The sequence below is a fragment of the Molothrus ater genome, chromosome 4, assembly GCF_012460135.2.
Source record: "Molothrus ater isolate BHLD 08-10-18 breed brown headed cowbird chromosome 4, BPBGC_Mater_1.1, whole genome shotgun sequence".
Taxonomy (NCBI): domain Eukaryota; kingdom Metazoa; phylum Chordata; class Aves; order Passeriformes; family Icteridae; genus Molothrus; species Molothrus ater.
The window spans coordinates 47,224,685-47,248,100 of record NC_050481.2 but is presented as its reverse complement, the minus strand read 5'-3'; the positions used below and the strand labels follow the sequence as shown (position 1 = coordinate 47,248,100).

The 23,416-nt window shown below is 39.0% G+C and overlaps 1 protein-coding gene and 1 long non-coding RNA gene across 2 annotated transcripts in view; one reads left to right on the top strand and one right to left on the bottom strand.

Moving 5' to 3' along the window:
* GABRA4 (gamma-aminobutyric acid type A receptor subunit alpha4) overlaps positions 1-19,715 on the bottom strand; it is a 47,703-nt gene extending 27,988 nt beyond the window's left edge. The window contains exons 1-8 of the mRNA XM_036382156.1: positions 19,454-19,715; positions 19,235-19,353; positions 10,056-10,123; positions 7,410-7,630; positions 7,225-7,307; positions 5,345-5,488; positions 3,834-3,986; positions 1,247-1,506 (exon numbers count right to left, since the gene is read on the bottom strand). Of these exons, the coding sequence (XP_036238049.1) occupies positions 1,247-1,506; positions 3,834-3,986; positions 5,345-5,488; positions 7,225-7,307; positions 7,410-7,630; positions 10,056-10,123; positions 19,235-19,353; positions 19,454-19,536 (1,131 nt within the window). The 5' untranslated portion in view covers positions 19,537-19,715. The remainder of the gene's footprint in view (positions 1-1,246; positions 1,507-3,833; positions 3,987-5,344; positions 5,489-7,224; positions 7,308-7,409; positions 7,631-10,055; positions 10,124-19,234; positions 19,354-19,453) is intronic.
* A 154-nt stretch (positions 19,716-19,869) lies between these two features.
* On the top strand, positions 19,870-23,073 carry LOC118686140 (uncharacterized). Its single transcript, XR_004980115.2, has 2 exons — positions 19,870-20,419; positions 20,926-23,073. It is a non-coding gene; the product is annotated as an uncharacterized LOC118686140 (long non-coding RNA).
* The last annotated feature ends 343 nt before the right edge of the window (positions 23,074-23,416 follow it).

Here is a 23,416-nt window from a genome sequence, read left to right as displayed (position 1 = left end):
CTAAGCAGAAATGGAAGCTAACATAACAACACAGCCAGGAGATTGAAAACAGTATCTACTGTAGGAGAGCAAAGAAGAGGAAGAAAAATGGAAGTGGGTGGACAGCAGCTGTGCAGCGATAGAAAATGGAAGGGGTGGGAAGGCAAAAATGAGAAGATGAATAGGGAAGGAGACAAATGAGATGTGAAAAGAGACAGAAGACAAAATTAACAAGAGTTAGTCTAAAACAGCACTTCTTAAATCCTGGCTCAGCCAAAGGAAATTACAAAGTCAGGCTGACAGGAAGAGTAAGTAAATCACAATGCTGCTGTCAGCGTCTCACTTCTTGAGTGGCGTTGCCAAGAGCCAGCCACGGCTGGGAAGTACTGGCCCCTGCGTGGCTGGGACAGGTGCTGCAGTGGCTTTGTTAGCTACATGTCTCATGAACAGCTGCTTCAGACAGTAAGCACCATTTATTGGGAAGGGGAGAAGAGAGGAAAGGGTAATCACAAGTGAGCCCAACTGGAAATGAGATTGAGCCCTTATGAGCCAGTCCACACACTAATCAACTAAGTCACAGTTAATCCAAAGCATTAGGAAAGCAGACAAGCATTTTGTTAAAGAGAGCCACAAGAACTTATCAGGAATTGAGGTGAACTACTGTGCAAAGATACACAAATTACATTAAAATTATATCTGTGGTAGACAGAAAGTTTCCATCCAACGTTCTTCAAAAATTCCTGGAATTGTAACAGATAAAGAGAGAAAACTCTTGGTAGGCAACACATGCAATGCAAGATCTGTGATGTTTAGAGAAGTGCTCCAAGGTACAGCTGCAATGCTTCAACCTATTTTAATTAATTAAAGACACTAGCCACATAGGATAACGTGATGCCCGTATACTCTGCAATATCTTGGCCTGTATAATCAGTCCACACAGAATCAATGTGGAAAAGGAAAAGGAAACTAAGTTTCCTCAAGATTCCCATCCTAACTGACCTTCACCAAAACACAAACATAGAAGAGACTGCACATATGGATGGACATAATTGCCACCTCACCCCTGAGTTTATTCAATAACGCAAATAAGAATTAAATAATGTTTTACAGGTCTTTGTAATTGAATATAGTGTAGTATTAGCCTTCCATTAATCTGATGTACAATCATCCTTAGCTCAAAGGGAGCCTGGGAGGAAGATAAAGGCCAATTTTTACTGAGAAACACTACCAAAAATGCAGAAAATGTTTGCGTAAGCTGGAAACATACCGTGAATGTCTCTTCTGTACTTCTTTTCCTTTGTACTGGAGCAACTGGAAATTCAAGAAGGGACTTGACCGTCTTCCTTTTGGCTTTTTCCATTTGAATGTTAGTGAAATAGTTGACAGCAGCAAACTCAATCAGAGCAGAGAACACAAAGGCAAAGCAAACGGCTATGAACCAGTCCATGGCAGTAGCATAGGATACTTTTGGCAGTGAATGTCTTGCACTGATGCTCAGCGTCGTCATTGTCAACACTGTGGTTATTCCTTGAAAAAAATAAAGCAAAAGAACTATTGAATCAAAGTAAAACAAAGGAAGAACTGGCAAGGACCTTCAAACAAAGAATTTTAAATCACATATGAGTCGTTGTCTCCTGCTTGTGAATACTGCATTAAAGTCATGGCAAGCATCACATATCCATGAGCAGCTAAGTCCTAAAACAGCTTACCACTTTTTAAAGGAGCCACAGAAAGCCATGACTTCAGCAGATCATCTACAGCTCACATGAAAAAAACACAGAAGCCTTCATTTTGTATGTTTTTCATGTCAAGTTCAGTTGAATTTTTTACAAGTTATTTTCTAAACATGCGAATAAGATATAAGTTGTTAAATTGGTGAGTACTCCTCAGACTGCAACAAAAACATGACTTCTCCTGTAAATGGCTCTGAATGCCCCCTATTATTCTGCATCTGTGTCTCTGATCACACTTGTAACCCAAGAAACATTTTGGTGCTAAGGAAGAATATTATGCTAAAAACTCTGTTAGTTAAGAAATCATCAGAATTTTTTACAGCCTTCTGCTACTAGTCAGCCAATGAAATTTAATTAGATTTTCATCTTCTGAAATAACAACTTTAATTAAAATGTTTGAAGCATGAACACTGAAGATGGCCATCAAAAGATGGTCACTTCATGGTAGTACTTCAAATGCAAACACATGCTGCATAAAAACAAATGAATGGGGTCTTTTTTTCTTTTTTCATCCAGAATATCCCATATCATAAAAATGTAAAATCCCAAGTATGCATTGAGCACTGCATAAGTCATAGCATGATAACCTCATGATGAGGTGATGAGTGACTACAAATAGAGATCTCCTTACTCTTATGAAAAGAACACTGTATCCATTCTAATTCAACATGCAATTTTTATGCTCAGAAGAATTTAAATTCATTAAGATTATGTTTTTCAACAGATTTCTCACATCCCCATTTGCTAAATGATGGTATTCCATCAAGGTAACATAATGAAAAAAGGCTTCACCAACACACTGCCATACAGAGAAATGCTCACAATAACATCAGTCCTCCTTCTAAAGAAGAAAAACAAAAGAGTAGCAGCCAGGTCATGACAGCTCAAAGGATTTCTCAGAGTTTTCAGGAGGATAAAAAATACAGATGCAAGCTCACAAAACCTTCTTCAGTGGGAAGGTATTAAAACCACACCACTGAAAATGTTTAGGTCTGAGAAAAAAAAAAAAAACAAAACAGGGAAAGTTGGTTGTTTGGGTTTTGTTTCTTTCCCTGGAGGAGACCCATCTCTGTTTAGCCCTATCCTTTCTAAGGACCTGAGTGGACCTTTGTCCACTTCAAGCAAAAACTTTTTCTGAATTGTTTCTAAAAACATTTGCTTAATAGATGTAAAAATAGGGTAAAGTAAAATAAATGACCAAACATTAACCAAAAACAAGGAGGTAATCTGTGACAATATTAGTTTGCTGACAGTCTTTGTCAGATTTTTCTCCATTAAATCATTCTTCTGCAAGACTTGGAGCTGCCAGTACAACTGCCCCTATTACTCTTGCCAGCATCTAGCAGTCTATAGAGAGGCTTGTAGTAGAACATTCTCTTCCTGCTTTAGGCAGCTTTTTAAATGTTTTTATCCTATTTCTTTGTTAGGAAACATATTTCCATTTAGATTCTTGCACTTTGTCTTCCACTGAAGATTTTCTGGTATTTTCACTGTGCCACCTCATTCAAGCTGTATTTTGAAAAGATCAATTTTAATATCTTGTGATCAGTTTGCTTTTGTAATTCATTTTCATGATGGTAGTGGCAGAAAGGAAAGAAAAGCACTAAATAAGAAATTACAGTAACAGAATCTAAGCCTTATTCATAGCAAGCTTCCACTGATGACACAGATACCTCATAACAAGACATTGGAACATCTCACACACTCCAAAACAATTTATTTTACAAGTATTCTATAAACCTTGAGTTCAGGTACTTTCACTGCTATCCACTGGAGGATAAACCTGATCTGGATGTAGACTAAGGACTTGAGTGCATTACTCAGAGCCAGGTCTTTCTAGTTTGCTCCCTCAAGCGGGTAGAATCCCTAGAGCTGAGGAGCCATTTTCTACAGGTTACCATGCCACCCTTCTGGTTACATATTCCAAGTTTCTCCTCAGAGTCCAAGGATTCACTCAACAACATTCTTCATACATCAACAGCAAGATTCCCTCTGAATTTAAATTATCCCCTTGTTTCTGCAATAGCATGGAGTATACCCCAAGGCACTGAAAAGGCCTATTCTAGTGAGAGTTTTTAAAAGAGCAAGTACAAGAAAAAGTTAAAAAAAGGAAATAATTACCAAATACAGTTCTAGCAGGTACTGATTCCTTATTTATCCAAAATGAAACTTGAGAGAGGATCACGGTCATAATGCATGGGATGTAGGTCTGAATCATAAAATAACCCATTTTCCGTCTGAGATGGAAATAAACTGTCATAACAATATATTCACCTAAAAAAAATAAAAAGAAAATATTTTTCTGTGTAAAAAATTTGTTTCAGACTCTCAAGTAGGATTGTTTAAGGTGATGCTATTCATATAACTTAACATGCACAGAAAGATATCTTAGAACAAGAATGAATGAAGGTTTGTTTAAAAATCCCAGAAAGAGTAGGTCCTTACATGGAAGTTGATATCAAAAATGCTATAATACAACTAATACTGAATTACATTTTACAGTATAAGCATGATTTTAAAAATCCTTTTGACAGCTGTTGAAGATGAGAATCCAACAACACAATTTATCTACCTACCACGGTATCTGTAACATTGTGGTACCTACCTGCTGAATAAAAAATTAAGAACAATGATACACATCAAATGTTATGCAAGCATCTCAAATTTTTGCTAGATTTATAAGTCAGTCCCACTATGATAATGAAACAAATAATTGAGAAGAATTAAAAATACTCTAAATTTATCTAAAATGTTGTAATTCATATTAAGCAAACAGACCAAAAAAGCAGTTTTACCATAAACACAATAAACTGTCTACAATAAAGCACTACAGAATGAGCCTTTTGGGACAGCAAGGAATTTTTTTTTATTAATTCATAATAATCTATATGCTGAGAAGGAAATTCCTAGTGAATTGCAAATGCCATTTTATCTTTGAGTAAAACATCCGTAGAGCAATACGTCAAATATATTTGCTTTATTGGTTTCATTTTGACTATCTCACAACACCCAAACCTGCTGATGCTTAGAAAATGATTCCAAATTTTAAAAATATTTTGGGAATATGCTTGTTTATCACCACACTGCTCATCAGTGATACTTCACTCATTTTGGATGCCTGTAGTTGCCATTTGCCTTATTTCTTACAGCACAAATCAGCAGAAGTATCTATTGTGACTAATGTATTTGTGACTACCCTTATCTGGCTAGAGGGTTTTTATGGTTTTAATAACCCATTCTGTATGCTGTACTTCTATCCCGAGCTGTTTGCACCACCAAACAAAGGAAGTCTTTTGCACATAATGTGGATACAGTGCTGAGAAATTACTTCCTCACCCAGGCATCCTCTTGACTCTTCAAACTGCATTTTAAGCAGTGATTAAATGCTCATTTTGTCCCTTGGAGTAATGATCTCATTCTAGCTTTCTGAAAGACTGTCACAATCTACTGTAATGAATCTGCAAATGTAAATCTCAAGGACAGAAACCTAATTCAGATTTACACTCTCAGCCCTTAATACATACCCTATGACATTCAGTAGAATAAAACTTACAGGAAGAAAAAGAACAGGCTTTGGGCAATGTTACAGGTTAGTTTTATGTCAAGTTGACTTTTACTGACGAGATTCCTACCTGTAATTGATTTTATAGTTTCAGAGGATACCGTATGCCCAAGCAGGTCATACTGAACTAAACTGGAAGACTCCTCAGGAACTTCCACTGACTTCTCAGGTCCTTTTGTCCAGGTATAAATCATTTCACTCTTTGGATAAGCATCTACAACACAGCATCAGTTTGCATAAATAGGAAACTTTTTCTCATGCCTTACTAAGAACCAAAGCCAAAGCTACTGAAACCAAACAGTAAAACATACATAAACAATTTCAGAAGATACCCTTCATGTTAAGTTACCCCCAAAAAGCCACCCTGGGAGTAGAATAAATAAGAGCTGAGGTAATATGTCAAGTGTCACACATAAATTCAGTTCACATATGAATGTGAAGACTAAACATAAATCCCTTATGGATCAGCCCTTCCTGGGCATGCAAAGTTTATCTTTATTTTAGCAATTTCTAACTATAATTTTACTATTTAAATATACTAAGATAAAAAAGAAAAGAGTATGTACAAGGAGGATATATTTTGAAGATTGGGTGCACATTACTTTACAAAAAAACATGATTATACTAAAAATGGCAACATTTTAAACTTCTGTTTAAAATATTTGCCAGAAACCGTAGGTCAGTAAAGAATTCACAATGGCCCCAAAATAAGCACACACAAAGAAACATTTTACATTTAATGCAAAAGACATGTCTTAGGGCTAGCATTCAATCCCTACACAGTCCAAACTCCTGTTAAAATGGAATCAAATCAGTCTTACATTTTAAATGGTTACACATTATTTCAAGTTTCACTGTGGGAAACATCAGACTAGTGTTCAGCAATTCCTGCTGAGTGGTGATTCTGTCTGAAGAGCTGTTACTATGAATGAGCCCCCACTATCAAATCCCCCCTATCATACAGCTGATACCAAAGGCAAATCTTGCAGCACATGGCCTCCACTTATGAAAAGTCGTATCAGAGCTGTGTCTTTCATACCCCCGTTCAGGTTGACTATCCAGCTGTATAAGCTAAATTTATGCAATGGAAAATCTCTGAAGGTTCTGCAGCAATTCCTGACATCAGAGCTCTGGGGTCACGGAGAACAGATTAATGTCCAGCCATTGGAGGGTCTAAAGCAGAGAAGTCAGTGACCAAGAAGGCTTAAAAGAATAACAAGATAGTTAATGGAGAGCACCAACCATTTCCAGGGGGTCTCAGAGGTCTCTGCTTTGGATTCACATCAGGGAACCACAGCTACCCTCTCTAGTTTTTTTATGCAGCAATCCCAAACTGTTCCTCTATCCAAAATTTGGATATTTTTCAAAAACCTACATCTGACTTCAAAGCAGAAAAGTCATCTGCACTAAAATTTTTCTCACCAGTTAAAAAGTTATTTATTTTGTCTAAACTTGCCATGCAGACTCCTCTTACAGGCCAACAGACAGACAATTACAAGTAGACATCAAATCTCTGCACATAACCTACACCTCTTTCTTAAGATGCCAATGTGCTTCCACTACCTGTAGAGAAAGTCAGCTAACCCGCTTCCCTAGGTGTCTTTTACCTGGCTGTTTAAAGGTAAGTTTGCCTTCTCCAGAGAATCTCTCACTTACTAAGTATCCAATTCCTCCCTCGAAACCAAGAAAAACAACATATTTCAAGCAACTGTGTGTCCAGAATAGTGGCGTTTAACATAATAGCTGAATCACCGCCTGCTTTTTAGTTCTCTGGGTTTAATTTCTGAGGTCTTAAATTGAAGTCTTGAGGAAATTAACAGGAGTTTTTTCTGCATAGAGATTGTATATCAAGACATAACTCTATAAATTCATAAAGTCTAGTAACTGCTCAAAATTTAATTCTACTATTTAAATTCTGTAGTTACAAGAAATTTGATAATTGCAACTTACAACTCCCAAATTTGAGAGGACAAGCATGACCATCCATGGGAAAATCCACTAATCTCATGGGACACTCTGCACTTATTGTAAGCCTATAATGGAACAAATTAAATAGTCTCTGGTTGCCATTTTGTCTAGGCAGTACAACTTTTGCATACAGTAATTGTAAGAAGTCAAACAAACACATTAAATACCTCATTGTGTACAGGATGGTGCCATTTCTCATTATTCTGAAGAGTTTATTTGGGGCTGTCATATTATGTGCAACAGACTTTTTCCCATTCCTGAAGAAAGTATCAGGAGTCCATACCTTCGAAACCATCAAGTTGTTAAGTCTTAAAATTTCAATAGGGCCATCATATTTTAATCTTTTATCTACCCATGTCTGACGAAAGAAGACATCCATTGTATATTCCTGTATTAAATTGCAGAAAAACAAAGATCACATTTGCATGTGCATTTCCTGTAAAGAAGAAATCCCTCAGGAGCAAAGAAATCATTAGAGAAGAAAATCCTAAGTCCACTATAAAAACATCTTTCCGCCAATTAAAGTGTCTTGTGTATTTCTTAATAGCTTAATTTCTTACATTAGTCATATCAATAAACTGCTACACATTTAATCTTTAAGGAATAATTAACCTAATTAAGTTTCAGGAAGCAGGCAACTGAATTGGAAGTCAAGCATATAACTGGAAACAAAATTATCTCTGACAAGAATTGTCAAAAGATTTTTAAAGAAAATATATCCATTGATCAGCTGCTGCTGGCTAAATTGAAAATATCAGGACAAACAATTAGTTCCACTTTAAAGTTAGGGAAGAAAACCCAACTTCATCTCATGGAAAGTAAGCTTTTAACTGAGGAAAGCTAAGTAAATCTTTTGCCATGCCCACAAATCAGGAATAATAAATTATATAGAGATTTGCATTTATATCTACATTTTTTAAAAGTATGTAACTATCCCATTAACTTCCTCAGAAAAGCCACTCAGATGCTCCTAAGAAAATATGCAAACAACTGCAGAACGGCAGACAGAGGCACATCATGAGAAATCAAATGAGAATGAATGGATGAAAGAATGCATTTCTCATCTCAGGAAGCTAAAGCATTTCACAAAAAAGCTGCCATGTGGCAATGAAAAAGGTCACATTTAAGTCCTTTCTAACTTACAGTTTTGATTTTGTTGTTAAGCCGAACAATGTTTTCTGACTAGATTTCAAATTCTTCTGCATAACGTCTCCATTGAAATTGCTTGTAAAACCGTATCTATTTGCATTGGCAGGAGGCATGACTACTAGTAATGCATTTTAGGATTGTATATCTTCTTTTCCATAACTGTATCCTCCACTTTGATTTATAGTCAATCCACGAAAAGTGTCTCCTCTAGTGTCATTTCTTGCTGGCAACTTCATAGCTCATAAGTAGCAGTTTCTGTTATTAGCTACTACCTGACAGATTTTGTAATATAAGATTTCAACCATTTTCATTAAATGAAAACCATTCATAAAATGAAAATGGGTACAAAAGCAACTAAAAAGACGTTCTGACCTCGCCTGTACTGAGACCATAGCACATGTCACTGTTGCAGCAAGCTTTATGAGTGCAGCCACATTCAGATTACATTGGGTCACTAATGGATATATTAACTGAAGAGTATTCCAGAAACAATTCCTGCATCCCTAAATAGCCTCCTAAATCATCCTTAATGAAGAAAGGGGAAATAAACTCTCCTTTTGCAAGTTCCTTACCCATCTTCAGTCCATGTTCTCACTTCTGCCTAGATATATGCTCCAATATAACTAATAACTTCCCCTGAAAATGAAACCTGAGAGATGACATGCAGCCCTCACTGCAGATTTGAGGCACTTATTACTAGATTTCCTTGGGACCACATTCTTGTGCCCCTTGTCACTCTGATAAGCATCATCCTGCACATGATAACCCACAAAGGGGTAAGATGCATTTCAACATGAGAGTGCTGTCACAACTGTAGCTCTGGAAAAAATACCTTGCTATCACAGACCTTTCCATATAACAGAATTAAATCAGGTGCAACACAAAGGAACAGCAGCACTATATGGGAAGAAAATTACTACCCTGAAACTGCTTTTTCCATGAAGAAGTTCAGTTCAACACGTATGGCTGCATTATTTCCATGGGATTTCTTGATTATGTTATAAAAAGATCAAATGCTGCATGATTTAAGGATGCATCACTGTATTTTAGAAGTTGATGAGAGTTTTGCTGGATTTGACCTTGAAATCAAAAGCCATTCAGCCACAAATAACAGAACATGCAAATGTAATATTTCTCCTCTGTTACTATTTCATGCATGTGACTTGGACGTTTAATTTCTGAATATACTTGTGAAAACTCTTGTCAGACAAACATTTGCTGAAAGTGATGCTTAAAGGAGCACAAAGATCAACAAAGGGCATTCATCTGAAATGAAAATGTCAACAAGTATTTTTGAAGTGATGTCTTTACTATTCACCTGAGCATAACACAAGTTTCAGAAATGAAAAGCAATTTCAAAGATATTACAGGTTTTCCCCATAGTAGACTTACTTAGACACTCCTTGCAAGGCTGGATTCTGCCTCTGTGCCGTGAAAATCTGTTTTAGATCCCATGAAGTGAATTTCTTAAGCCAGCCAAAACCCACTGAAAGTGTGACCAGAATCAGGCCTTATGTATCTAATTATAACCTGTAAATTAAGCTGTTACTAATCTTGCCTAATTTGCATGATTGACAGAACAGTACAGATGAAGCATCCACTCCTACTGCAGCTAATGGTTTCTCAGAACCAGGGAATGGCATTTTAATCCCAGAAATACGTACCATTTCTACATCAGAAACAGGTCCAAAACTGGTGACATATATATCTGTTTTGACTTCAGTAACAGGACCTAATGTATGAAAAGGAAGTGAGCAAGAAAATTTGAATTTTGCAGGTCAACAATTCCCATAAATGATCCTGGTGTGTGAACAGTTACCGCTTTCAGGGTTCTGTGGACGAGCAAGAGCAAAATGCAAACAGAGGTCAATTCAGATAAGTCTCAAATAAGAAGCACTTCTCAATTACCTTTACCACATAAGTAAACCCAAAGCAGCATTGCCATGCAAATCCCCATTCAGAAAACCAAAGTTGACTCAAGTGCTAAGAAAACTGATGCCAAAAAATTAAAAGGCTCACTAAAAACACCATTCTACTTTACAACAAGCACTGAATCCCAGAAATCCACTTTCATCAAAGCATTTATTACTAATATTTGGACCTACTGGCAATAACTGGGCAACAGACATTAGCATGCCATGTACCATGTAATTCAGTATCACAGGATCAGGAACTGCATCCACTTCCTGAGATGTACTTAAGTGCTCTAATACTAATATCCAAAATAAAAGATGGAGGTCTAAGTACCTTTGAGGGTTTGAACCAAGATGCACATTCTGCTACAATGTCTGTCTTGAAAGAACCAAAGATACTTAGGACACTGCCAAAAACAGTGCACTGAACAGAGGTTTTGCACTCTCACAGCTGCCTATGGCAAATCAACCACCAGAGAAAGCAGTTTCATTTTAATGTATTATTTCTTTTACTACCTTGAAATCTTAAATGGGCGTTTGCTCTTCAGTACACTCTACATTTCCCCTTAAACCAAGAAAACATGCACTAATTTCACTGGGATTTAGGTCTCTTCCTAATGTCTTAATCTAGAAGGCTGCTAATCATGATCAGCTGTTATGATGATTTTGTGATCAAAGCATTAACTAACAGTTTAATTCAGGTAATTAACTCACATCATAAATTTGATAAAGAAATCTACTGAAGGTCTTACCAAACAGTATCTGTTTGAAAAAAAATGCATTATCTACAAATTCACAACCAGATTCTAAACCCCTCCAACTCAAATTACTATAAAGGGCAAGTGGCTCAAGTCTGATACATCAGGTTTTATCATAATATTTGCAATCTAAAAATGAAAGAAGGAAAGATTCAACAGAGTTAGCAGCAGAAGAAGGTCCCACTTGAAAAGAAAAAAAATTCTAAAAAATCAGTCTTCACAGATGTCACTTTGAATCAAATGGTAAAAGATAAAAAAAGAAGTAAGCAATGAGAAAACAGGGAAATTGAAGTTCTTGCACCTAGAATAAGTCTCAAGCTCTGAACAAAAAGTAAAAGAGAACCATGCAAAATTGTTTTACTATAGAATTTGCCAATAATTTAGAGATGAAAAGCTAAGAATTTTTCATCTAAATGTCAAAAAGATTACTTTGCTGGAAGCTAAGTTTCTGAGAAGGGCACTTTTTCAAAATAAAAGTAGAAATTCCACTGTACAACAGTCGGTAGCTCAGAGATCCCTGGAAAGTTGTATAGTTTGGCATGTCTGTCTCAAAGAGGTTTTTAAGAAGCAACCACCAAGTTCCAGATTACACACTTTCATACCATGCCATTTGTTTTGCAATGGGTTACTACCTAAACATGGAAGCTGCTCCTTTTCTACAAATAACAAAGTGTTCATCAGTCAGGGAAATCCATGATCGCTTATTTTACTAACCACATGGTCCAATGACATTTCCTGAATATATTGATTTCTGGAGAGCAGAAGAGCTCCAAGAGATTAGAAGTGAAGACATTTATCTACAGTGCTAGAAAATAGGAGAGAAAAACCCAGTCATATTTGCATGTAGAAATAGATGAGATTCAATTACCACTGATCTCCCATAAGCACACTTTTAAAATTTATCCAGAGTTGATTTAAATAGATAGATATTTATTTCATTTGATCTTGAAATATTTCTGCAATCAGTTCTACAGAATTGAAAAATTCATTTTCCCACATAGCTTTAATAAGAAAATACAGGAATTAGTCTTTGTTACTCAATAATAAGAGAATACTGAATACTGTACTCAGTTCCTGAAGGAATCCCTTTGAGGAACTGAGTTCAATATTCAGTACTCCTTTTTTACTAAGTAACAGAGACAAGTGGCTGAATTCTTTTCAGGAACTGCTTTACTTTTTAGTTCTAAGAAACTAAATAGGAATAGTCCTTAAATAAGCCCCAGGTCTTTAAGTGCTTTTCCTCTGATGGTATAGTCTTTTCTTTAGCTCACAGAACACTGTAATTTTACAATCATACCAAATTGAGCACGGGGACAGATTTTCCTACAGGTATGAGCTGCTTCTCCTCAGACATTGATTCTTTTGTTTTATTAAATGATTACAGCTTCATGGGTGATAGGCATTGCAACTGTTTTTTGGAGTTTCTCAGAAAGAGGGAAGCTAAGATCAAGAGGCTAATCTCCAAATCAGCAAGCCTACAAGTTAATGCTATTTAGAAACACTATAGCAGCAGCACAAGACTAAAACTATGTTTGAGTTCACTCTACAGTAACTGCTATTCTGCCCTCAAATATTTATTACTATGACCCATGAAAAAGAAGGAAGCAGGAACTCTCAGACAATTATGAGGCCACAAATATATTTCAGTTGCTTGTCCAACATGATGGCAGAAGAGTAACAAAACGGATGTGAAAATCACATTTTATTCCACTAGAAAATGGCAGATGAATGTGGATCTAGAGATACTTTAAAACATCATAACAGTTATCCAGCTAGTACAGACATACAAATCCTTGATTTGCAGCCAAAACCTTGGCCAAACAGTTCAGTGTCTGGTAGGAGCAAAGACAGTGAAGCTGATTATCTCCTTAATGCTTTCTCTCCAATTGCAGCCCTTTCATGCTCCATGTCTTCCACCTACACTGGCCTTAACAGTTGTGAAGTGACAAATCTTGGATTTTCTAGCACATCCCAGTACTTAATGCCAACCCAGGAGTATCTATGGCGACACCAATACCTACCTCTTATTCTTCTTGTTCTAGAAGAAAACATAGTTGGTAACAATAGCGGGGGTATAAATAGTGAGTCATGCTGCTGCCTCTTTTTTAAACTATTATTAATCGTGGGAATTCCTGTCAACGAGGAGGTGATCTGTAGTCACCTAACCTACTTTTACTGGTGATTTAAGCAGCCCTCCAAAATGAATGTGTTGCACCACTTAATCAACTCAGGCTCTGCAAGCAGAAGATCCTATTAGAATCCTTAACGCTCTATTACTGGCAATAAAATGCAGTGAGTTGTAAGAAGGCCAATTAACTTTAAATATGTCCATTTGGGCTTACCCCTCAATGGATCTTCACAAAGTATCTATCCACCATAAATCTTCAGGAATGCTGAAGAACTATTTATATCGTACTGGTGTGTATTTTTATGTCAATGAAATAGGAGGAGAGTCCTACACACTGCAGTGGGAACAGTTACGTCTGAATCACTGCTTGCAAGATAATATACTTTAAAGAAGCTCAGGCAGGATTAAAAGCAACCCCTGCAAAAAGCCAGAATAGTTCAGTGTTATAGATGTTACATGTGGGCTGAAGAAGTGATGCCAGGCCCTAACCCTGGGAAGAGGAGTGCAAGAGAACTCTCCCATGCATTTTATGTCAACATATGGGTTGAACTGCAGCACAGCTCCCAGTGAAAGACTTCGGGTTCCATTATCTCTGCGTCTCCATAGGCAACTGTCACTGCAGAGATCCCTGCTGTATGTAAACACTCAAATCCTGAACAAGCTTTCTGTATATTGCAAATTTTGCCATCAAGGGTCCCACAACTAATCGGAAACATTAACAAAAAAAGCCTGTACAAAGGTTTCAACATACAAAGTGCAGTTATGCTGCTCAGTTATTGGTGCTATTATGAGATCAATCCTAGGATATATAAACCACATAAAATCATATTACATCAGTTCCTACAGCTACATTAAAAAAAAAAAGTAGTTGCTACAGATTTTTTTTTAAATATAACTACGTGTGAAAGACTTGGTGTTTTCTCTTTCCAAGTTCTTGCTGCCTGAATAGGGTTGACATTTTTTAAGTGAGGAAAAAAAGAGAAAAAAAACCCCATCATATGAAATATGTTCTCTTTTCATTCTATCAGAAAGAACAGCTAAGGTCACTTGCTATATGTAAGAATTCTGCTCAGAAGCCAGAAGTAGGTAGGGCATTTTTAAAAAATTAATGCAGAATTCAAACACATGGGCTACATTCTCTACCAAAAGACAATACAACAAACACAGCAGCACACAATAACCTTTGTCTCTATGTATGTTCATCCATCAGCATGTTTGAACCTGAAAAGGGAAAAGTACACCTCCAGAAATTAGGAGACTACTATTTCTTTGCCTATTTATCAGCAAAACATCTCTGCTGAACCAGCCAATAAGCCTGCTACTGGTGCCAGTTTTCATGATGTGGACACCTGTCTACTAAGAACTGGACTAAGAATATCAGCTAATTTTATACAGATCACTGAACAACAGACAGATGGTAATGACTTCAAGCATTACTAACCGAGGCCAAATTCAAATCTGTCACCTACAGGTATCTAACACCATATCCTGTTAAGCTTTGAGTCATCAACTTTCACCAGCTGAGAAAGAATGGACAACTGCCGGGAAAAAAAAATGACCCACTTCCTTTTTCAATGCTCACTTCAAGTCCATTTGCAATCTAAATAGTAAAAATAAATTATAATATCTATTATGCTGAGCAATGGAACCTTTAAGGTACGCCTGAGTTCCTAGTAAGAGCAATTAATCACACAGATATTTTTATTTTCTCTAAAAAGAGAAAATTGCCTTTGCACTTCAAATGTATTCTGTGTTTATTTTCTGACTAAAGTCCTGCATAGACAGGAAATGAAACTCTTCAGAAATGCTGCTCATCAGCTGAACAACACACAGACTAAAGGGGCACAGAATCCTTCTCCTACCCTTCCTAGGGGAGACAATGGCCAATATATTTAATTCTACCAAGTACTCAGCTGCACTACTGAGCTGCACTCAGTCACAAGATCATGGGTAAGAACACAAAAGGAGGAAGAAAAGAAAAAGGGAAATGGATGAACACAGTCCTATTCCTTCTATTCAGGAGTCAGCAGCGGATTTCAAAGAGAAAGCCACGGAGCTAACACCAGTAGTTGATAGTGAGACTCAAAACTTATGCCAGGTTCTACCTCACACAAATTAACAGAACTCAGGAAGGGAGAGGGCTCCATCTTTCACCAGCTGAGGGGCGACCACACCACAACACATCAGCAGCAGGTGTGGTTGTGGTGTGGTTGCCCATCAGTTGGTGAAAGATGGAGCCCTCTCCCTTGGTTCCGCAGCTAACCTGAGAGCCTGGGGCAGGAGGCAAGTCACACACCACTTTCTTTCTTTGGTCTGGCCATACAATTGGCCAGTAAAAGCAAGATGTCAGAGATCAAATGTTGTCTGAAAGGCACAATTCATTACAATTAGCAGATACACAGGAGCACACAGTCTTGTCACCTCATCAGCTTCAGTCTCACTATTCCTTCCTACATCTCTAAGTCCAGGTTTAAGTGTGATTAGGTACTGTATCATGAAAATTTCAAAGACACCAGTACATTTTTCAAAGTTACTATCCAATACAGGTTTGAATCAGCTCTTGCAGGCCCTTACTAATGTCAAGAGTCACTCAGGTGAAGTCTGAAACCATGCAAGAGTTTAAAATGGCAAATCAGACCCAGGCTTTTTACTTCAAGTTAATAAGGCTTCTTTCAAAGACTTTGGACTTCCACTGTCAGTTTGAAACTAATGACCAGAAAATAAGGTGATTTTCAGAGAAAATACAGCTTCTGAAATTTAATGTAATATACAAAATTTTAAAAGCAGATGAAAACTGTAGACAGGGTTTAGCTAGAGATGCTTCTACTTCAAACTTTTACAGCTGAATCAAAATAGTACTCTGGTAGTACGCTTGAAGTTTTCCAGCAGATGATGATTTTAATTAATGACACTACAAGCAGTTTCTGTAAAAACACTGGTTTTGTAGAGTGGTTTTACCACAAAACCTACTTGGATTATAAATTGCATGCAGAAATTCAGGATAAGGGTATAACAGAACATACAGTGTAGGGAATGAACTAACTTCACTTCCGTCACACTATTTTCAAACATCATACAGCATTACTTTACTCATTAGTCCCTAAATACCTTCCATCTACCCAAATTCAAAACTCTTATGCATTTAAAGTCTTCCTGACAGCAGTTGCAGGGCTTTTTTCCTTTCTTACATGAAACTGCCCATTCTGCTTTATTTCATTCAATTGCTAGGTGACATTTCTTTGCTACTAAAGAGTAGCAAATCTAGAGAGTTAGATTCTCCCCCTGCCTCAGCTTAATTGAACTTTCACCTAAATGGTCTTTTAGTAACCTTGTTAATAAACCCTTCTGGTTTTGTTTTTCACACTACCAAACCTCGCAGCTCCTGGTAAGGTGACAGCAACTTTTAAAGTTTATTAAATTAATTGAATTAAGTGAACTTACAATTCAAGGCGTCAATGCATAACTACCACCAAGAGAAGCTTCCACATACTCCACTGGTGTTCACAATTGTCCTGGGAGACATTTATAAGCATGCTGAGGCAATTTGACTTCTCCTCCAAAACTACCAAAGATTGTGCAAATTAATGATAGTATGGAGAATATTGATCCAATTGTAGGAAATTTCCAAAATCAAATATTTTCTACTTTGCTCTGCACATGAATTATCTTCATGTATTTTTATTTGTGGTAATGCTGTAACATGCCAGCAAAATTCAGAATTTGGCTACCTCTCTGAGTCTGATTTTAAACATAATTTGTGCCAGAATTAGAAATATTTTCATCAATTTGAAGTTTAAAATCAGCATCAGTTAGTTCTCTGTGAGGCCTTTTGTTCTTAAAATAAAAACTTTGTTTCATTTCAGGCCCTGTGAAAACTAGATGGTGAATCAGCTTCAAGAAGAAAACAAAAATAAGTATTCTGCTGTTCATCAGAAAATGTATCTTTAACATTACCAAAACACACTGTACTTTCCATCTCTGAATATTCCCATTCCCTCTGACATTTTGTTTGCAATGCTATAAACTAGTGAGTGACCCACTTTCAAGCTACAAATCCCACTTCTGATAAAGATTTATCAGGAAAAAGCTCCAAAATAAAGGTAAAAGTTGATTTTTATATTCTCTATTTCAATAAATAGTCTGTAGTTATTACTCTGAGCAATGTCAAAAAGTGAAACCTGATCAATTACAGGAATTTCTTTCTTTGGTTGGTTTTGTTGCTTGGTTTTTTAATCCAAAGTTGTTCTTCTCAAATCAGGTGTAGATAATTTTCACTGTAAGGAGCTAGGGAGGCAAGTATCATTTTTAAAACCAAAGCATTTTCCCCCATGTTTTATTTAAGAGTTCAAAACTCAAAGATGAGTGGTTAAATGTTAGCCATAAAGATGGTTATGAGAAGGAAGAAGCAAAATAATATCCATTTTGAGAAATATTGGCTCAGAGGTGTTTTCCCCAGCCTGAAATCTGAGTTTTTGCCTCCCTCTCTCATTTACTTCAATATTCCCAATGTGAAAGTTCAAGAAGATACAATGAACTTTTTCTCCTTGATTGCATTTTGCTGAAAGTCTTCCAAACTTACAGGGGAAAAATACCTACTCTTGCAAAACATCTTGCAAAGGACAACTGTATTAAAATAAAAATCACCATATATTACATATTTAGTGGTTGTTTAATTTTGGAAATCTGATAATGCTCATAAAGCATCTTTTCTAGATGACTAATTACTTGGCATTCAACCTAAAATGATGCCAAACTTAGCACATCTCTTGTACGCGTGCAGAAGTGTCTGTAACCTCTCCACAAAGACTAAATTGCAAAAGACTATCAGTTCCCAATGACTCCTCCGGGTGTTAATAAATTTAGCTTCCTTCTCACTTGATGTGTAAGCTAACTTAAGAAGGCCTCATTTATTCCACACACTCAAAATAATAAGAGTGGTCCATGGGTGCCAGGTGCTGTCCTTTAACAACCATGATCATGCATGTGAGAGCACTGCATATGGCATGTGGGGAATGTGCTGGCATACATGTCAGTGTGGATGGATCACATGTATGGAGAAGGTACTTTCAGAGCAGGAAGAAAGTATTTTGCAACATAAACCTACGCAAGGATCTCATTCAATCCTGTATTGGAAGGAGCCTATAAAAACCTCATTACAGCTCTGAGCGTCATGAAAAGGTCTGTAGCATTTTTTAATAAATATTTTAATATTACTTTTACTATCAAATTTGCATTTTTAATACCTTCATTTCAGATTACAAAATAAACTTTTATTTTGCCTGGATCTTAATGATTTTTGGTTCCAAGACCATGCACAAAAACATCAAAATCATAAGGAACAGCAAGTCTGGCTGCTTCTTCAGCATCACAAAACTGCATCTTAACAGCCTGGGGAAAGGAAGAGGCCCAAAACCCCCACACGCAGAACACAGGTGAAGGCAAATTTAAAACCCCGCCACGTCTAATTCCTATACAGCAATCAAGTCTACTACTTCTAAATCAAACCTGGAATTTCAGCAACTGTGGTAAAGAACTGGCACCTGAGCTCTGATTTTCCCTAACTAGGGGAACAGAATCCATCAGACCTAACCTCCTAGACTGGTAAAAGTACACTTGTTTCTATTAGGACCCGATCGTGGCATTTACGGGTCAAAACCTGCCGAGAACGAGAAGAATATGGGTGTTAGACAGGTCACTCCGGACCCACCAAGCCAACGCGCACCGGCTTCAGTGCTTATTTTTTCCTCCGGCGCAGCAGCAGCCGCCCGATGCCGGGATGTGGGCAGAGCAGCAAAGTGGGGGCTGAGCCCGGGACCGCCCCAGCGGGGCCCCCGCGGCCAGGACTGCGCAGCACCCCCCGGGCTTTCGGGCCAGGCTCTGCCTCGCTGCCGGCCCCTCCCGGAGGGTTCGGATCCCGGAGCACGGATGGGGACACACCCCCACATTTTCGGTCAGCAGCGGGCCGGTCCGAGCGGTGAGCGCTGCGTCCCCCGCCCCAGCCCAGCGACCCCCCGCCCGCCGCCGGCACCGCGCCGCCACCGTACCCCCGAATCCCGGTCGCAGCCGGTTGTCATAGCCATCCAGGAGGCTGTTCAGGATGCTGGTAAAATTCTCCGGCCACAATTTCTCCTCTTTTTTGATCTGCCCTGGCGGCCCGGTGAGACTGCGAGGCAAAGAGGGAGCGGGTGAGCGGAGCCGCCGGGAGCAGCGGCACCGGACCGGCCGCCCGGGTCCCCCGGCGCCGCCGCCGCCGGGCTACTCACCAGGTCGCCAGGCACAGGCAGTGCAGGAGGGCGATGGAGAGACCCGAGGACATGGCGATGGCTGGCTCCTTGGCAGAAACCATCTTTGCATGCCATACTTCACGCCTGGCACGTTAAACGCCTTGTCCGGGGCGGGGAGGGGGACGCGGGGCCCGGCGGGGGGGCGGCGGCCCCCGGCGGTCCCACATGCGCGGCGCCCCGGTTGCCAAGCGCCCGGCACGGACGGAGGAGCGGCGAGCGAGTTTCCCCGCACCGTTAACTCTCTCGGGGCAACAGGCGCCGGGGCCCGCCGCTCCCCCCGCGCCCGCCCCCGCCCCGCCCCGCCCGCGGCCCCGCGCTCCGCCCCGCGCTCCCCTCCCGGCCCGGCCGGCGGCCGCCGCTGCCACCGGGGCGGAGCGGGGGTGCGTGACAGCGCGGCAACGGCGGCCGGGGGCGTCGCGGGGGTGCCCGCGCTGGCGGAGCCTCCGCTCGTCCCGGTCGCCTCTGCTCCCCGCGAGGGGAACAAAACCGAGAGCGGGGGCGGGCGGGGGCGAATAATTCCCCAGCGAGGAGGGCTTGGGAGCAGGAGGGTCTCTCCGCTCCGGTAGGAGAGGAGATGGCAGGAGAGAGGTAGGAAGAGGAGGTGAAGGAAAGCTTTGACTTCAAGGTTAAAACAGAGCGCGCCCAAAACAGATGGAAGCGAGTGGGTTATCCCAGGTTTCTAAAAGCAAAAAATGCTAGAATAAGGGAATCGTTTCACATTATATCTGATGGGTTTTTTTCTTTTTTCTTTTCTTATCATTCCTATAATTAGGAAACGTGATTTGGTGACCCAAAAAAATTCCATTATGCAAGGTCCAAGGGATTCTGAAGAATTACAGTAAAATCCACTCAGAAGTGTTGTTAGTCTGTCACAAGCTATTGGGATGGTTGGGTGGAGGGGGAAGACTGGAGGAAAGGAAGAGAATGGGGAGTGTTCCATACGCAGTAAGTATTGGCAATAAACAACTTGTTCTTCTGATCAAGTGTGCTGCAGAGACAATCTTTGAGGTTTGAAAATCAGTGTGCGTGTCAATTTTAATGAGGGTGGTGAAATTCATCATGCACATAGGGCAGGTATTGTAATTGACTCAATGACTTCATGTCTTTTACTCTCAATGCCGACTGTAAAAAGTCTTTCTTCATTACTTACTCCACTATGTAGCATAGCACTGAAATGCCTGATCATCTTCAAAACCACTGTACATTTGAAATCTTCCTGATTGTACTTCAGAGCTTGCTCCAGCTAGGGTGCCCTTTGCTGATTCGCTTGCAAAACAATTAAAGCTGTGCTTGAAATCCATTTAGCTTGCTGACGCTGTTTATCTTTCAAAAACTCTGTCTAGGCAGTCAGTTCTGCTTCCAATTTTAAAAGCCCTATTCAGGCCTCTGCAGATTACTAGTCTGCTTCCTGAGATTTTGACAAGGATCCTCATCTCCTGACTGCTTTACAGGATTCTGATCTGACTGCCTTAGTGGAATGACAAATGTGCTGCCAAAACGTCACCGAGTGGGGCCGCCTGCGTATGGATGGCATACACGCCCTGTGCAGTGTTTACAAACCTGGACAGCACAGACGGTGGGATGTCACGCCAAGGTCACTTCAGCTCTTGTGATGAGGCTCTGTTTAACTCCACACACAGGTGAAAACCAGCACAACAGAGAGAGTCCACTGCTCTGTCTCCATTAGCAATCTGATCAGGAACAAAAGAAGGATGGATGAACAGCTCTCCAGAAGTCTAATTTCACCAGTCAGATAAATTTCTCTTGGTTAATCATCCACTTGGGATCTTCTGTAAAGTGTTGTGATTTGTTTCTCTGGATCAATCTTCTGCTCTACCATGGACTGTGCCAGGGGGATACTGAGAACTCACCTCCAGTAAAGAGAGTGTCGAGTTTTTCTCCCTTGAAATAAAAAGTAGACCCTTATTGCAGAATATTGAAAATATTTCCTACTGAGATTATCTTATATAGGGATAACTCAGTTAAATTTTGCTGACAGAAGTGAAACTCAAAAAATGGAAGTGAGTGCAATAGAGGGTAATTGAGAACTGGGCAGAATCCTGCTGGCTAGTCACAAACTTAGGGCAAAACGTGGCTCTACAGCACTGTCACTTACTGCAGCTGCTGAGGAAGAAAACAAACACCCAGGCAGAACTGGGACACCCTTGGGTTTAGATTGTTTTAATACCTTCTGGATATATATAGACACCTGTGTGAGCTGAAATAGAAAATCTAGTGGTATTCACCAGTAATGATCTCACTACATGAACGTTGTGAGAAATGCTATCACACAACCCTCTCTCAAAGCCATGCCTGGAGTCAGTAGTTCTGCTACAGCTAGAAATCAAAGAAATTCTCCCTTTCATCAGTTCTAGGAACTGAGCTGGTCTTTGAATGATTTCCAAGTCCTTCAGAACAAAGAACAACATTATTGATACTTTTTGTTTCTTCAGTACAGGTACTTCAGTGAGGTAACTGAAGTAACATTCAGTAAAAGTAACAGTAGGTTACAAGATTTGTGGACATACCATGCAAGGGCAAGAAATACTCACGGCTTCTAAAAAGACGCTCATGCTGTTTTTTCTAAGAAAATGTAAACATAGTGCCCTCCTGTCATACCAAGCCTGCCTTCGGTTGTATTGATGCCGTATCTGGGTGCCACAGGACTGCATTTAGTCCCAACAGGTGCTAAAATTAATGAAAATTCACTTTGTATAAATTCACTTTGTATAAATTTAGAAAATTATTTCTAAAACCCCTCAAATTCATGAGTTGTTAATATCTCCCTTAAATCCAGCAATGATTATCAAGAAATCTATAAGATTAATTCCAAAACCAGACTATTTTCCTTGATATCTGAAAAACTGAATAATTTGTAGATTGATGAAGCATTTACAAAACTAGACTTGAAGGAAAAAGGATCTTAAAGCAGTTCAAAATAACAGTAAACAGTCCTGTAAGCCACATATAGCCCCTCTGAGTGTTTACAACTTAAGAGCTATTCTGGGTTTTTTTTTGGTAATGTATTTGTAGCATAAACACACAGAAACTCCAGAGGTTCTTCTTTGTCACCAGCAGATGTATGCTGTTTTGAAAAGTACTGCTTCAAATGGTCTTTGATCTCTTCACAGAATATCTGGGTTATATCATCTCTCTAAAATTACTTGATGACTCCCAGAAGGATTTAGTGGTCACAGGCTGGATTGATGGTCCCCAAAAGTGTTTGCTGAATTCAGCATTTTCCCAGCTTCTCCAGCTTTTACCATCAATTCTTCCAAGATTTCTCTGAAGAAATCTCACCCATCGGGGACTATTGTAAGAAGGGGACTATTTTTGCCAGGCTCCATATGCTCAGAAAGCACTTGAATTTTTTAAATAGAATTTTTTTTCTGTCCCTCTACTGATGTATCCTACTAATGATTTTTGATGAAGCAGACATTCTGGCCAAGCCTCAAAAGAAGGATTATCCAGAGCTATGGATCTTAAGTACAGCTTAATCATTTTTTATTTGTTATAACACAGAGAAGCAGATTTTCTTATCACCCTTCCCATTTCTACTTTACCATCAGATTAAGTGGAAATAAAAAGGAAGTCAGTTATTTTCTTGTGTTAATCATTATCTAACCTTTACAGGGTTTGTACTTTTTGGTTTTGCTGCTTTTTCTCCCCTTTGTAAACCATAGGCTCTATCAACACTACAGGTTATATAGGCAAATCATAGGTTCCATCCTTTCTCCCAGCAGATTTAATTATTCAGCTGATTTTTACCTGATTTAGTTTTGGCATCAAATCCATGAAGACAGACAAGCTAAGATTAAAAAGGCTGTGAAAATCTTTAATGCCCAGCTATATGTTGAGTAGTTAAAAACCTCTAACTGTTAGAAAAGAGAAGATAAAACTGAGATCACTGCCAAGTATCTCAATGTTTCTTTATCTAAATAG